At 45.4% G+C, this 14,611-nt stretch overlaps 1 protein-coding gene across 1 annotated transcript; it reads right to left on the reverse strand.

Moving 5' to 3' along the window:
- Positions 1–120: 120 nt before the first annotated feature.
- Positions 121–13,241, reverse strand: LOC306786802 (polycomb protein suz12-B-like). Its single transcript, XM_079281672.1, has 16 exons — positions 12,541–13,241; positions 11,475–11,521; positions 11,328–11,392; positions 9,404–9,472; positions 9,207–9,256; positions 8,323–8,408; positions 7,980–8,226; positions 5,435–5,537; positions 5,239–5,344; positions 4,865–5,039; positions 4,641–4,729; positions 3,778–3,921; positions 3,368–3,525; positions 2,850–3,042; positions 2,630–2,709; positions 121–2,384 (listed from the first exon to the last, which is right to left on the reverse strand). Exons 1-16 carry the CDS (start codon positions 12,716–12,718, stop codon positions 1,925–1,927), a joined length of 2,250 nt encoding a protein of 749 aa, XP_079137798.1. The 5' UTR covers positions 12,719–13,241; the 3' UTR covers positions 121–1,924.
- Positions 13,242–14,611: the final 1,370 nt, after the last annotated feature.

Here is a 14,611-nt window from a genome sequence, read left to right on the forward strand (position 1 = left end):
TCTGTTGAATCCATTAAAACATCAGAATGTGATCTTCCTGCTCCGATACGTGTTCCTTTGTGTTGCGCGTACTCGTGATGAAGTTAAAATCAGTGAAAGAAATGGAGATAATTGTACAAAATTGTTCATTTAATAGAAAACAACTGACTCAACTTACAAGTTCACAACGTTAAGCTGCTTTTTGTTTTGTTTACATAGTTGTAGAAGAAAAGTCTTGTGTTTCTTGACATGGCTCCTATCATCTTGTGCAAAATGCTGCTGGTCTCATGTGAATGAAAAGATAAATCTAAAATGTTATATCAAAAGACAAGAAGTGCCAACGAAAACCAGACTTCTAAAGCTTTTTAGAGAGCAGAGTCCTAACATGAGATCCAACCTCGAAACGTCGTCCTGAACCCAGATCAGCATCTGGACGTTGTGCTCCCCGTCTCACCGACTCTTGAGATCATTTCAAGGCAGTGATATTTTTATTTTACAAAAGAAAGAAAAGAAAGGCAAGAAAATGTTCACAGGAGACAAGAGCGGAGGAATCTGCAGCAACTTCATCTCCTTTGGTGTGTAAACTAAACCAAGAAAAACTACAAAACCTCCCGAGTGGCGTTCAGGTTTCCAGAACAATCGTATTCAAAAGCTAATTTATTACAGTTTTACAGAGTCGTATGTACACAAACAAACCAGGAAAACATCCGCTCACGCTGAATGTGGCTGCAGATGTTTCACTCCATTGTTATTATTTTGTCAATTAATCATTTAGATGATTAATGATTCAGCAGCTCTTCGAGTGTGAGCAAAAAAGAAGAAGAAAAGATTCAGTTCATAATGATCTGAAATAAAAAAAAGCAGCAATTCCTCCATCAGAGAAACTGGAACCAGCACCGGGATTAAGAGCCCAAAAGTGAGACCGTTGATCCTGTCGATTGACTACGCAAACAAAAAAATCCTGGCTTTGTATCATGGATTTTAAAAAAGGAGGCGGAGCAGGAAGTGGGAGGCGGAGCAGGAAGTGGGACGCGGTTTACCGTCTGAAAACCAGGACGCATGTTGGTGTTTGTGAGTGCTGGCAGTGGAGGTCGCTGTGAGAAAACTAAAGAAGATCTAGCACCAGAAAAAACTGCATCTGATCAAGTCTGTATTCCCCTCGAGAAAAATATAATATAATATTTATATTATATTATATAGAGACTTGATAAGACATCTGGACACCAGATCAGAGACCTGAAGACCTGATTAGAAACCAGGTTAGACACCCAGAGAACTAGTAAGAATCCCTAACACTTGAACAGACACCCAGAGACCAGATTAGATGCATAGGGACCACATCAGACAGCTGGAGACAGACTGAGTCCTAGGAGCCTGATCAGGGACCCAGAGACACACAGAAACCTGATCAGACCCCTGGAGACACTATTAGACACCTAAAGACCACATCAGACACGTGACGACATAATCTGAGTCCCAGAGACCACATCTGAATCATAGGAGTCTGATCAGACCCCCAGGGACCCGATAAGACACCTAAAGACCACATCAGACACCCGGACGCTGGATCAGAGACCTGATGGGACATCTTTGACCCATAAGCGTGACAGTAACGTAGAACACGCTCAGTCATAAAGTAAAAACCTTTGGTGGAGCCGAGTGCTGCAAGAACACTGAGGACGACAAAAGGAAAAGTTAAAGAGGTGGAGAGAGCACAGAAAGAATCCGATCCGTCAAAGAGTCCGTCAACGAATCCAGACTAGTGTGCTTCCTCCACAGTTCAGTCTTTAATGAACTCAGCGGGTTGGAAAGGATGCAAGGCCAGGTCACACTCCTCACTCCTCCTCCTGGTGATGAAATGATGAACGGCTCTTCATCCTGTTTCTGAATCCCTGCAGTAACCTGTTTGTCTGTCACCGTGTTTTAAATTTACTCTCATTTTTCTTCAGTCTAAAACCGAATCAGAGCCGGAGAGTTTCCGCTTGCTGGTCGTCCTTTCTGTCACGGCTCCTCCGCTCTCCTCCTCCTTCTGGGTTCCATTCTCCACACAGCCGGCGCTGGTCTCGTCGTTACAGGGCGTGTACTCAAGATCCGGATCCAGCTCTGGCTGGGACTCCACGGCCGTCTCCCAGTCCTCCTCCTCCTCCTCCTCCTCTTCTTCTTCTTCCTCCTCCTCCTCCTCTTCCTCCTCCTCCTCCTCCTTGTCCCTGTGAGCTCCCTGGCTCTGCAGGAGGCGCAGGCGGGCCATGGCCTGGTCGATGGTCTGCGTGGTGACCAGGTTGAAGTCGTGCATGCTGATCAGGTGCAGCAGGAAGTTGCGACAGAGGTCTTTCCTGACGATGTGGACGCCGTGGTGGTCGGCGAATAGCAGGCAGGTCTCGTTCATCTGGTTGTCCGCGATGAAACTGCAGGGGGGGGGGGGGAGCAAACGGAAGAATCCCATTGGCTGCTTTGTCGACGCTAACTTCCTAGCAGACTACGAAAAACACATCATCACTGCAGCTCTCTATTCCACAGGTTAGATCAGCTAAAACCAGTCAGCTGATCAGTTTAACAATCTCAATATTTGACTCTTGATATCTCGGTCAGCAGCTGGTGATGCATGAACGCATTCAAATCAACACGCGTGTGTATTCTGCTTCATGCCCACCCGTGCTTCATGACGTGGAGGTTCCACAGCTTCATGATCTCCTTCTCCCCCTCGTTGACGTCGGTGAAGTCCTCGATTTGCTGCAGAGAGCGAGAGCAAGAGAGCGAGAGCAAGAGCGAGAGAGAGCGAGAGAGCGAGAGAGAGCGAGAGAGAGCTTTAGACACCACACACTGAAACCCCATCAACGTGACGACCCTCCTTCCTTTGTCCCTGAACGAACCATGGCGGTCTTCTCTTTGAGCCAGTCGGGGTCCCGCTCGTCCTCGCTGTCCACCTCCATCTCCTGAGGACGCAGCGGGACGCAGCTGTCGCTGTGGAAGTAGAGGCGGTTGTGTCCGCTGATGATCGGCTGCTCCTGGTCTCCGTCCTCCGGCTCCAGGAACTCGGACAGACTCGCCTTCGTCCTCTTGGGTCTGGAGAGATTTGGAAAAAAAGAAAAAGAGTTAAAAAACATGAAAGAATGAGATATTTGATAAATGATAATATGCACAGTATCCTCGAGAACCACTGGCACCCTTGACAGGACGTAAGGCAGTCGAGGAAAAATGCCGTCGCCGATCACAGCAGAGGCAGGTTTTTAAAATCAACAGTGTGTAACACCGTTGGGGTGGATTCATTTGGCAAGAGTGGAATATAACAGTCAATAACCATGTAATATGACTGTTATCGCGTGTCTGAAATACGTCCACAGTCAAACACCACAACATCCCCACGATAGAGCTCAAAGTGAAGCACGACCTGCAGACCACCACGTGTGTGACGGCCGTCCTCTTGACCGGCCCGTTCCTGCTGAAGGCGAAGCCCGGCTGGCTGTGGATGTCCTGAGGGTTTCCTGCGTACGAGCCGTCGTAGCACTCGTTGATGGAGACCTCGATCTTCGCTCCTTTAGGGTGCGGCTGCCGGAGATCAGGAGAGAATGAGAACGGACGGCAGCAACATCTGGAAGTTCTGCTAAACATCTTTTAAAAATCACTTCTTGAAATCTTCTGAGGAAAACCTTTAAATCAACGTGAACCAGTTCTAAACATGGATCAGTGAACATTTGAGGAAGAAAATATATAAAGTATATTATAATAATGTATAAATAGCTGCTTTTCTTTGATCCGTCAGGATAACTTGAGGCTTCTGGACGGCGTGAGTCGTCTCACCACATAGGTGAAGATGAAGCGGGAGTGAGACAGCTTCAGGTGTTTGATCAGACTGTAGAGCTTCCTGCAGTTCAGGGTGCACCAGGGACAGTGGAGGTCGTCTCTGGCCTCCGTCTGCTGCTGCGTGTTGCTGTTGTACTGGAACTGGACAGAAGAAGAAGAGACGGTGAGCACACGCAGGATCATCTGTGGGGCTTCAACCCGTCTCCTCTCTCCCAGGGATCAATTTATTTGGAGTCTTTCTCGTCTCTAGTTGTTTAAAGAATGAGAACACGAGTCCGCGGGATAACTGGATGGACGTTTGACTCTTCTTCCGTCGATACAGTGAAGTTCTGCTGTGGGTGTATCTCAGACACCTCAATGAATCAACGTGAGTGTAAGTGAACGCCACGTTCAGAAGAAAACTCTTCTAAATGTGGCGGACGCTTCAACTGACCTCGTGTTATCTCGGTGTATAAAATACATCCACAGCAGAACTTCACTCCGATGTGGAAGCGACGCTGCAGCACGAGGAGGAGAAGAGATTCTTTTTGGCGCTTCTGCAAAGTCTCAAAGTATATTATTTACTCATAACTACTAATATTTTCTACAGTTTGAATCAATTATCCTAAGCTAGAATGATTCATTCAACTCTATTTCAGAGGTCAAGATTTTCTGTCTGATCCATATTTTAAATTGCAAAAACGTTAAACTTGTATTTATTTTAGTTTCTGATTTCCAGTTCATCCAGGTCTCCCAGTGTCGTTGTGGGTCTGTTCTATGTTTTGTTTCGTTAATAAAAGCATTGCTGCAGCGGAATGTGCGTCTCAGGAACACCTCGCTGTCGGCTTGTTTCTGCTACAGGTGACGGTGTGCAGACAGACCTGGTAGAAGATGCGTAGCTTCTGTCGCGGCTCAGCTGAGATGAGTTCTCTTCTGGTCGTCACGTCAGCGTTTATGGATTCTTTAACAGCTGCAGCACAGAAGGAGAGAAATCAGTCGAGTCTTAAAGGAGCTCTGGGTGAACACAGCATTAACTCTTGCACCGCTGACGGAGGACGGGTCATGAAAACCTCCCGCGTTGTTGCCGTTTCCCCCCCAGACTCACCCAGAGTGTGTGTGGCCCTCAGGGTGCTGGGTCGGGGGTCCAGGTTGGTCTCAGAGTTGCGGGTGGCCAGAGGTTTGGCCACGGGAGCGGTGGAGCGGTCCGAGTCGCCGCTGGTCCAGCGCAGCGTGAACTGCAGGGTGGGACCCTGAGAGAAGCTCTCAAAGGGAGGCAACCGCTGAAACACACAGAGAAGAGCGTTGGAGCAGATTAATAACGTCAACCAGACAACGAAGAGGTTACGTGTTCATCAGCCTCCACTGACGGTGAGCTGGAGGTGAGTGATGCTTAGACCATCATAAGTGATCCCTCCCCGTCTCCAGTCTGAAGTGAGGACTTAACCGCCTCGTCGGGTCTCGTTCTGAACCGACGCTCACCTTTCCATCCAGGATGGTCTCCCACGTCGCCCTCTTCTTGGTGACGGGACAGTCCTCCATCTCTTGCATAGACACCTCGTACTCCCCATCCAGCAGCTGCAGACGTCTGCACACAACAACCTGTTGTCACTTCTTGAGATCAAAAACAAAGACGTCTCTCCTGAGCGTCAGAAGGCGACGGTTTGTGAGTTTTCACCTGTTTTTGTCGAAGACCGTCATCTGAGCCACAAACGTGGTTTCTCCCTCCTCCCTGAGAGAGGAGCTCCTCCTCTTCCTGTTCACCACTTCCTCTGTAAAGTCTGAGACGGGCACATTGATGAGACAACAAAGAGCCAAACAACAAGCAAGAAAGAACTAAATGTTGGTTTGTTACCACAAGGTTCTGCAGCTTTGATAGAAATGTACTCGCCGAGTTAATTGCGGAGTTTAAAGCTTCAAATATTGATGATATTTCAGAAGGTTTAACTCGGAGATTCATGATTTTGATGCGCTAGATCATTTCTCGGCCCTCTTTAGGTCTCAGGTTGTAGATGTTGTTTCATGTCCGTCACAAACAATCTTTAGGACGTTGAGACACCGAGCCTCAAAGATCATTTCAACGATCAGCGTTAACGTCAACAGCCAATCAAAACTTCCAAAAACAACATGGAGGAACCCTCAGAGAGGGGTCTCTCTTACAGGGTGGACAGACATTACATAGATGCATTACCCATAGAAACACTAACTAACTAAACCTGGTTTGTATGTTGACTTTGCTCCTCTGGTATAGAAGTCTATGAGAAAATGACTACTTCTCTCTTGATTTATTACCTCAGTGCCCCCTTGAGATGACCGCACCTCCAGCCACAGCTGAGGCGGACCCTCCATTGGCCGAAAAGCAGCCTCCCGCCGTGCGGGCAGACCCGCTTATAAGCGCCAACGCAGCGAAAATCGGTCTCTTCGTTCTGGACTCCCGTCCGGTGTCCAAGAAGATTCACGAGGACCCGATCGGCCTCAACCCCCCTCATCTCAGCACGCACGCACCATTTCGCTGGGCGAAACACACCACGTTGGATTCTGAGTTCAGGCCTTTGCCCGCGAGAACGCATCCCTTCCGCGATCCGTCCCCCGCCTTTCGTGTACACGCAACGGTACCAGGACGACTAAACCTCTTCCTTCACCGATCATTCCCGGGAGGTTACGAACCGACAACGTGCCTCAGCCGACGTTGAAGCCATAGCCCCCCCCCTCTGCAGCGAGCAGGGCCGAACAGCAGCCGCTCACCAGCCGCGCTGACAGAAGCAGCAGCCGATACGCCTTTTTTTTCTTCTGGCGGAAGAAAAACAATTCATCGACAAACACTCTCCACTTGTGCAACGAAGCGCCTCAAAGTAAGAGTCACGGTGTCTGGGCGTAGCTTAGCTTAAATTAACCGAAGTTTAATTCAGGTCATTCATTTATATGTTATTATTCCCGTGTTTTTGTCGCGTTAAGTCACTGTTTTCGTTTTGCTGAGCTATTGCGCAATCACTGACGGACCAGCAGCTCGGCGGTACTGTGCACGGAGCTGCTGTAACTGTCTGCATTAGACCCGTCGCTGCTGGTAGATTCAGAGTTGTGTATTATCACTTGAGAGATGTGATAAGGGAGCACGACGCTCATCTCACCGCAGCGATAAAGATCTGTTTTGTTTGGGGATTATTTTCATTTTATTTAATTTTGTTCTCGCTCTATTTCCTTGAATCAACTCTGTGAGTGAAGTGTGGAAGCGCGGCTATCGTGCATAAGTGTCGTCAGTTCGCGACGCGACAACGGCAGCTTGTGTGAGATACGATCAGCGATCCTCACTCTCACGACAACGCACACAGCAGCTTGGATTCCTCTCTCTGCCTCCTTTTATTTCTCTTGTTTTACACACACAGAGCTGAGTGTGAGTGAACCCCGTCTATTGTCCCAACACACGTGATGCATCGGCACACGTGATTACATACAGCAACCTCTCCGCCATTTTGTCTACGTCACGCGACTCCGCCATCTTGGTAGTTTTTAGCTGTAGTTCCTTAAGGCTCCTCCCTCTTCACACACACACACACACACACACATACTTACATACATACATCCTCATCCATTTTATTCATTCTTTAGTTTAGGCATATACAATTGTATGATAGTGTTTATTGGTTGCAGTATTAATTGATCTGATCATTTATTATTTTGATTGAATAAACTCTGTTATACCTTAAGGAGCAGTCGTCTGTGATTACTTGTGCATATGTGTGTAATGAAACTGTATGTAGTAGCCTTGTGTACGAACTTAAAACCTTCACTGTCACTGAATGTATAGTCATACGGAGACTATTGACATTATGAGTGACACTAATTATGAGACTTAGTTTTATCGTTTGGTTATTGGTCCCTGTTCACAGGGTGGTGCCCCGTTGTTATTAATCATCATTAATAATTGTTACTTACATTAATAATTCTGTTGATGTCAAGAATTCAGTTTCTTAAATGCTGATAACCCAAACACGCTCCTTTAGTTCCCAACTCAGTAAACATTGTAAACATGAGTTTATGTCTCAATCTCCAGTTTCAAGTCTTCTTCACTGCATGATGTTCATTTCGTACATTATGCTCCATTTAGAGTCAAACGTTGAAGCAGGAAGTCTAAAGTGACGTCTCTTTGTTTTCAGACGTGAGCGACTAACCTGGCGACTACGACGTTGTTAAAAATAAACCAGTCAAACAAAAGGTACCCAGACCTCTGCTGTGGTGGTTCTCTCCGTTGACCAGGCCGTTGATCTGAGTCCGGGGGCAGCCGGGCCTCGACACTCTGAAGAGCAGCGAGGTCGACTTCACCATGTGGGAGTTGCTGGGCTCGAACTCGCTGCTGGGAACCAGTAAGGAGGGGAAGGAGCCCGGCTTGGCCTGGACTCCGGCGCTCGTGTCTGGGTTCAGAGGAACCTGCTTCTTCCCCGTCGGGACCTGCTTCACGGGACAGCTCACGTCCTGGACCCGAGGAGGAAGACAAGACATTTCAGGTTCTCCGGCCCCTGAGCGGAGCAGTGAAGGAAGCATTCAGAGCACACACACACACACACACACCTTCCTCTTCTTGTGACAGACTTTGACCAGCAGCACCTCCAGAGAAACGGAGTTCTGCTCGTTCTCACTGTCCTGAGACGGCTTCCCTGAGAACACAAACAAAGCACTTCCTGTGAGAGTCGCCATGAATCAGAAGGAAAAGGTCTGAATCCCACTGCACTTACACTTGGCTACGGATGTTTGTTATATTTAAAGCAACTTTATTTATTTGATATATACATAATATGTAATATTTTGCATCAAAACGTTCCATAAAGCAGCAATATTTTGTAATAAAAGGGTTAGAATAGATTCTCGCATGCAGAAGACTAAATACCGCGTTTATTCTACTGGGTTCCTCTTAACGACGCGCTCACAGGGACTTTGAGTTACCTCTCATCCTCAGGTACTCAGTGTATATGTATCTCGGGCTTTTATTGTGAAGGTTAGAACAGAAGGAGTGGATGTGCGCTGCCTTGGTCAAAGTTGAAAGGAGTAATAATTGTCTTTAGACTTTAAGAGCGTCCGTGTTGCGGCAGAGTGAATGTTTTGAATCAGTCCGCTCCGCTCAGTGATTGGTTGATTGCGTCACTTTTCTGCTGCGTAATATTCGACTTCTGTGTGAAAATAAAACACGTTGAAGTGCGAAATAATGGCACAAAAAATGAAAAGCGGCCGAGTGTGAAAAGACGCTTTAGAAGAATGTTTTTAATTCATCCATGTTGTAGCTTTAAATGTGTGACAGCTTCGTCTCCTTTCCTTTGTGTAAAGGACGGTCAGTGTTCCCTAAAGGAGATAAGGAAGGAAGCTTTTCCTTAGTATCTAGAGGACGAGATCTCTCATCAGGACCGACACTTTCCGTTAGAGCCCTTCCTAAAAATGAATAAAAAGACGGACAAACTTACCAGCTTTATGGAAGAAGCCGGTAAAGGTGAGCTGCAGATTAGAGGCCAAGCTGTCAAAAACAAAAGCACAAGAACTTCAAACTTTATATTTATTTGATGAAATGTCCGCTAGCCGTGACGTCCAGACGGTCAGTGTGTCGTAGAGTGCGGCTGCTGTGAGCGTCCACACAATACGCTTTGGTGCCTGTAAAGTTTACCTGAGAGTCTCCTGTTCACCGCGCATCTTTTCCACTTTGAACAACAGGTTGTCAACCCTGGAGCTTTTCCTGTTTGTAGAGACAAACAGCCGGTTAACAACAACAACAACAACAACACTGGCCTTCAGTCACAGGTCAGTGTATAGACTCAGTCCTCTGACTAACATCCTCTGCTCTAAACAGGGTTTCAGGTCAGTAACCTGCTCGCTCAAAGTCCATTTTGTTGGACCACCAGAAGTGGTTTTGCTGGAAATTTAAAACTACGATGTGATGTGCGAGTCCACCACGAAGCAAAGCATCCCCATTCACTTTCTATTGCCGTTCGTTTTCTGTGTCGAAACGGACAAAACGGACAATTCGTGTCCATGTAGACGAAGCCAATCGATTCAATTTCATCACTATTCCAAGACCGGCCGTGACACGTACAGAGTTCCCCCGCAACTTCTAACGCCCCCGAACTAAACTTCACGTTCAGGACCATTAGAAACGCTCGATTGCACTTCAGCTCACGGACTTCATCTTGACCGATCGGTTCTGAGCAACGTAGAAGAAGACTCTCTCTCTCGCTACTTCCAACATCCCTTTCAGTAAAAAATAATGTACATTTTATTTTTTACAAGTGATTTAGATTTACAAGCCCAACGTAGTCGTTTACTTTACTCTCGTTGAGACTTTGCCCTCAAACATGTCAGCTGTCCGATTCTTGAATGAAACTGCTAAAAACAGAGAAATCTTTCAGACGTGAAAGCCATCAGACGGTGAAGGTGAACAGCAGGGCGGGTGTTTAATCAGCATCAGCTGCTGGAGACGAAGCTGTAAACTTAAAGGTTGGTTTTCTGCTACACAGCTTCCAAGTGTTGGCAGAGACTGAACCAGGACGCGCTCTGCGTCTGCTGCTGTTGTTGTTGGTGAATGTGCCGTTGTGTCTGCTGAACCGATATCGACCCACCTGGCTCAGATCTCTGTCGCTGGGTGTGTTTCTAAGTTTGGTGGCCTCACATAATTCCTGCTTCCGTCCGGCGCCGACCTGAGCAGCCGTCTAATGAGCAAAGGTAAGTGAAAACACCTGGGAGGCTGTGGGGGGTCTCATGGGACACGAGAAACACACTTACATCTTCAGGCTGCGTTCAGACGCACTGAATCAAAAAGAGCGTGCCGGGTCCTGACGTGCGGGCGGCCTCTTACTTTAACTGGCTTTTCAGTTCTATAAAACATGGAGACGTCGCTGTGAGCGGGCTTTGGGTGGAGCAACACAAGAGAGAAAGTGTGTCTGGACACCACGTCACCAAAACGTTCGATTTGTAGTTCCTGGTCAGATAATACAGACCGCGAATGTCACACTTCATGAACAGCTGATAACCGGAGCTCATTCATGCGACTGAAGAGGAAACTGAGCCGAGCTGCAGACGCTTCAGATCAGGAATAACACACTTTCTCGTAACGGCGGCCATTTTTAGTCCCCCGACCAGATCACTGCACAGAAAGTTATACATAAACATATATACATACGTGTGTTTCTCTCTCTCTTTTCCTTTTGCACATAAATACAACACAAACATGAACTGTCACTGATTCTCCGGCAGCACATGAATCTAAGAATAAAATGAATTGAATACCTTCTGAGAATTAATACACAATTCTACACGAGTCACATCACAAACAGCTGCAGGAAAGGGACAAAAAATACTGTTTTGTTGCCGCTTGTGACACGATTTCAAGAGTGAAGAACATAAGCTGCACAACATCCATGTGGCGTAAACAGCAGACAGCTGAGCCACGAGCAGCCCCGTGCGTATCAGGAGGATCTGGGTTCGTGTTGCTGTATGCAAAGCGGCAGCAGCTGAAACACGCCGGCTGATCCAGCAGAGAACACCGAGCCGTCACCAGAACCAGAGAAAGACAGAAGAACCACAGGATGACTTACCGTTTGACGTTATTCCTCGAGTTTCTGTGGGTCATGTAGGTGAGAGTCCTGTGCAAGAATATCGGCTGATAGGAACAGAAAATAAGCGTTATTCTTATTCCTCTCATCTCTAACGGTCAAGTTCAGCAGTCGCGAGGGAACACTCACAGCGATCAGGTTCCTGGTGCGGAGGAACCTGTAGATCTGAGTTGGTTCTGCAAAATAAAGACAGCTTCATCATCAGAAGATCACTTTGTTATTCAGCCCTTTATTAAATATTTATTATAAAAGTATTCTGAATGTTACACAAGCGCCAAAGCCGGATTAAAGAGCACGATGAGCTCAGTACACCGAGTGCGGAATCGTACATTTAACTGTGTTTATACACTAATGTAAGTAAGAGTACAAGTAACAAATAACACTTAAACACAATCTGCCGGCTTTTCTCGGCTTCATATATTACTTTTTGACCGTTAAAAATAAGATTTTCATAGACATCATTTTGAGTTCAGTAGCTTTGCTTTCAGGTCATTTTATAAACTATAAAAGGGATTTACCAAAAAATAAATACTCTTTACTGTACTACACCTCAGAGGTACATACTGTACTCTTTACTGTACTACACCTCAGAGGTACATACTGTACGACACCTCAGAGCTACATATTGTACTCTTTACTGTACTACACGTCAGAGGTAACTATTGTACTCTTTACTGTACTACACCTCAGAGGTAACTATTGTACTTTTTACTGTACTACATTTCTCTAGTTACTTTTCAGATGACACTTTTCTTCCCTTCCTGTCCTGTGAAAACCACGTATCTCTGATATATTAAAGTAATTATAATCCTCATAAACTTAAACATTTACAGCAGTAAAGTGCAACATACACAGTAATAATCCAGAAGCATCTTATATATTAATAAAAACACTAACAGAGAACATTTTAATCATCGATCAAAACGTGTACTTTAAGTACATTGAGCTATAAATACTTGCATACATACATACTGTATACTTTTACTTGAGTAAGGTTTTGTGCATGACTTTTACTTGTAGTGGAGTATTTTTCAGTGTGGTTTTAGTACTTTTCCTGCAGTAAATGATACTTCTTCCACCTCTGACTCGAGGTAAAGTTTTAAGTAAAACGATCCGTTAAAGTTCCCGTGACCTTAAATCAACACTCTTATCTTCACACACGTGCAACACGATGACAGCAGCAGCGACAACTCACTCTCAAAGGCCTGCAGGAACAACTCGTGGTCAGCTTGAATGAGTTGCATGTTGGGCTTCTTGGCTGCAGCCATCGCAGAGGAAGAGGAGGAAGAGGAGGCGGAGGACTGGTATAACCCGTTGGTTTTACCTCCAGAACCAAAACTCCCACCTGAGGAGCCCTGCTTCTGTGGAGCCATTGGCAAAAACAAACCAAAGAAACTGTCCCACCACCAGAACTCAGGTCCTCTTCCTTTGTGTTTGCAGGAAAAAAACAGCCGCTAAGGCTACAAACACAGCCGACTCTCCATTTTATAAGCGAATAGTTGTGGAAGTTTCAGTCTTTTCTCTATTTGATAATTGGTGAAGCTACGCGTTGCAATCTTAATGTTTCCGTTTAGCTAGCCGGCTAAATGGTGACAAGAGGTCGGCGAACAGGCTTTTTGAAATGCGCGAAACAAGAAATTCAGCCTACGGCAAGCGGACGCGGCTAACCGGCTAACTTCCGTAGCCAGTTAGCAACAACCCCGGGGCTAACTGGATAGCATTGTCCGGGCGCTCTTAAATTCAAAAACCGATCACTCTCGAGCTGCTACACAAGCGATGACTGATTGAACTCGGCAATGACACACGTTTTCAGTAGGTTCGATGCCATCATTTCACAAAAAATCGCATTATATCTAGTCTGGCGCCCTGTTGGCAAGTTGGGTCACAGCCGTACAGGAAAAGCTACACAAAATAGTCCAGTGGTTATCCGGTTTGGTATTTTCAAAATACTTTCTAATTAAAATTCAAAATTGTTAAAAACACGTGTTTCAATCAGTTTTTGGGAGACACTGGTGCCTATATCGATACCAGAAAGCCATTCCAATGGAAACACTTACTATATTGAGCATATGTTATCTAAAAATGTAATCTCGGGCGAACAAACGCTTTTATTTTGAAAATGATATATGACTTCCGGGTTTTTTGCCCTAACTTCGCCAACTTGTGAAATATACGTTGAAGCTTCTTATGAGTTGAAAGATCCCGCCTTCTAACAGCTCTACCCAATCACCGTGCTTGTTTGTGAAATCCAGAGCTCTCATTGGTGGGAATGTTGGCCAGTCTAGGCAGAGGCACATTTGCCGCCCGCAGCATGGCGAGACAAGTCTAAATAAGGGCAGACACTAAGTTTAATTAAAAATGAACACAAATACCTTGATAACTCAAGAAAAATCAAAAAGCTGTTTATGAAATAAAAAGTTTAAAGTACCGGTAAGACAAGATCAAAATAATTTTCCTTGGATTTTTTATTTTTTTTTGAAGACAAATAATTTATTAAAAATATAATTTAGAGAAATTCGCCAGTTGAGATGAATGCCAATTGGAAGCATCCAAAGCCACTGATTGATTGAGTTTACTAGTCTTGAAGTATCGGTTCCATGGAGAGGATTTATTGCTGGTATCAGCACTAATCATCACATCTCGTATTTAAAACTCAAACTGTTGAAATTACAAATGAACAGAAGTGTATATCATTCAATTAAATGTTTAATTTCATAATTTTTTGTTTGCACTGTAGTTGCTCAAATATAAATTTATAACAAGTTCAATTTTCATGTTGCAATATAAACATAAAATGTTTAAAACAGATGATACATGTTGCTAATCTTGGTTCAGGGTGAGCACAGAGCAGTCGGCACATGACTAAACCACTGACCCCAAAACATAATGAGGACTAAAATAGCTCATGAGCAGACGCGGTGCTTGAACTTGCACACTGGTGAAATATTTCCACCGTGTTACTCAATACTCCAGCTACCAGCCCGAGTCTGTGAGTGGGCTCCTGCTTTTTGATGTTGAAATGTCAATCTGAAGGAGCTTCACGTGCAGAATATTGTGCAGACTTTTGGAGAGGGAACTAGCTCTGTGATGCTTCTACCATCATCATACCCCTTTAGCAGATTTACAGATTTTAAAATTACTTTTTATCACCAGTAAAGTTCTCTGCATTGTGAATAATTTAACACAACAACTGACATGAAATCCTGACGGGGAACAAAAGGGTTCAAATTAAAAACTCACACACAGCTTGGATTTCAGTTATGATT

Source organism: Melanostigma gelatinosum (assembly GCF_949748355.1).
Source record: "Melanostigma gelatinosum genome assembly, chromosome: 13".
In the NCBI taxonomy this organism is placed as follows: domain Eukaryota; kingdom Metazoa; phylum Chordata; class Actinopteri; order Perciformes; family Zoarcidae; genus Melanostigma; species Melanostigma gelatinosum.

What these genes read in the sequence shown, in the direction of transcription:
- LOC306786802 (XM_079281672.1), bottom strand. Translation starts at nt 12,718, where the DNA reads ATGGCTCCACAGAAGCAGGGCTCCTCAGGTGGGAGTTTTGGTTCTGGA. An exon ending in GTTCCTGCAGGCCTTTGAGA is followed by an intron (nt 11,522 to 12,540) that starts GTGAGTTGTCGC and finishes TTTATTTTGCAG; the next exon opens with AACCAACTCAGATCTACAGG. An exon ending in TCAAAGAGAAGACCGCCATG is followed by an intron (nt 2,710 to 2,849) that starts GTTCGTTCAGGG and finishes CGCTCTCTGCAG; the next exon opens with CAAATCGAGGACTTCACCGA.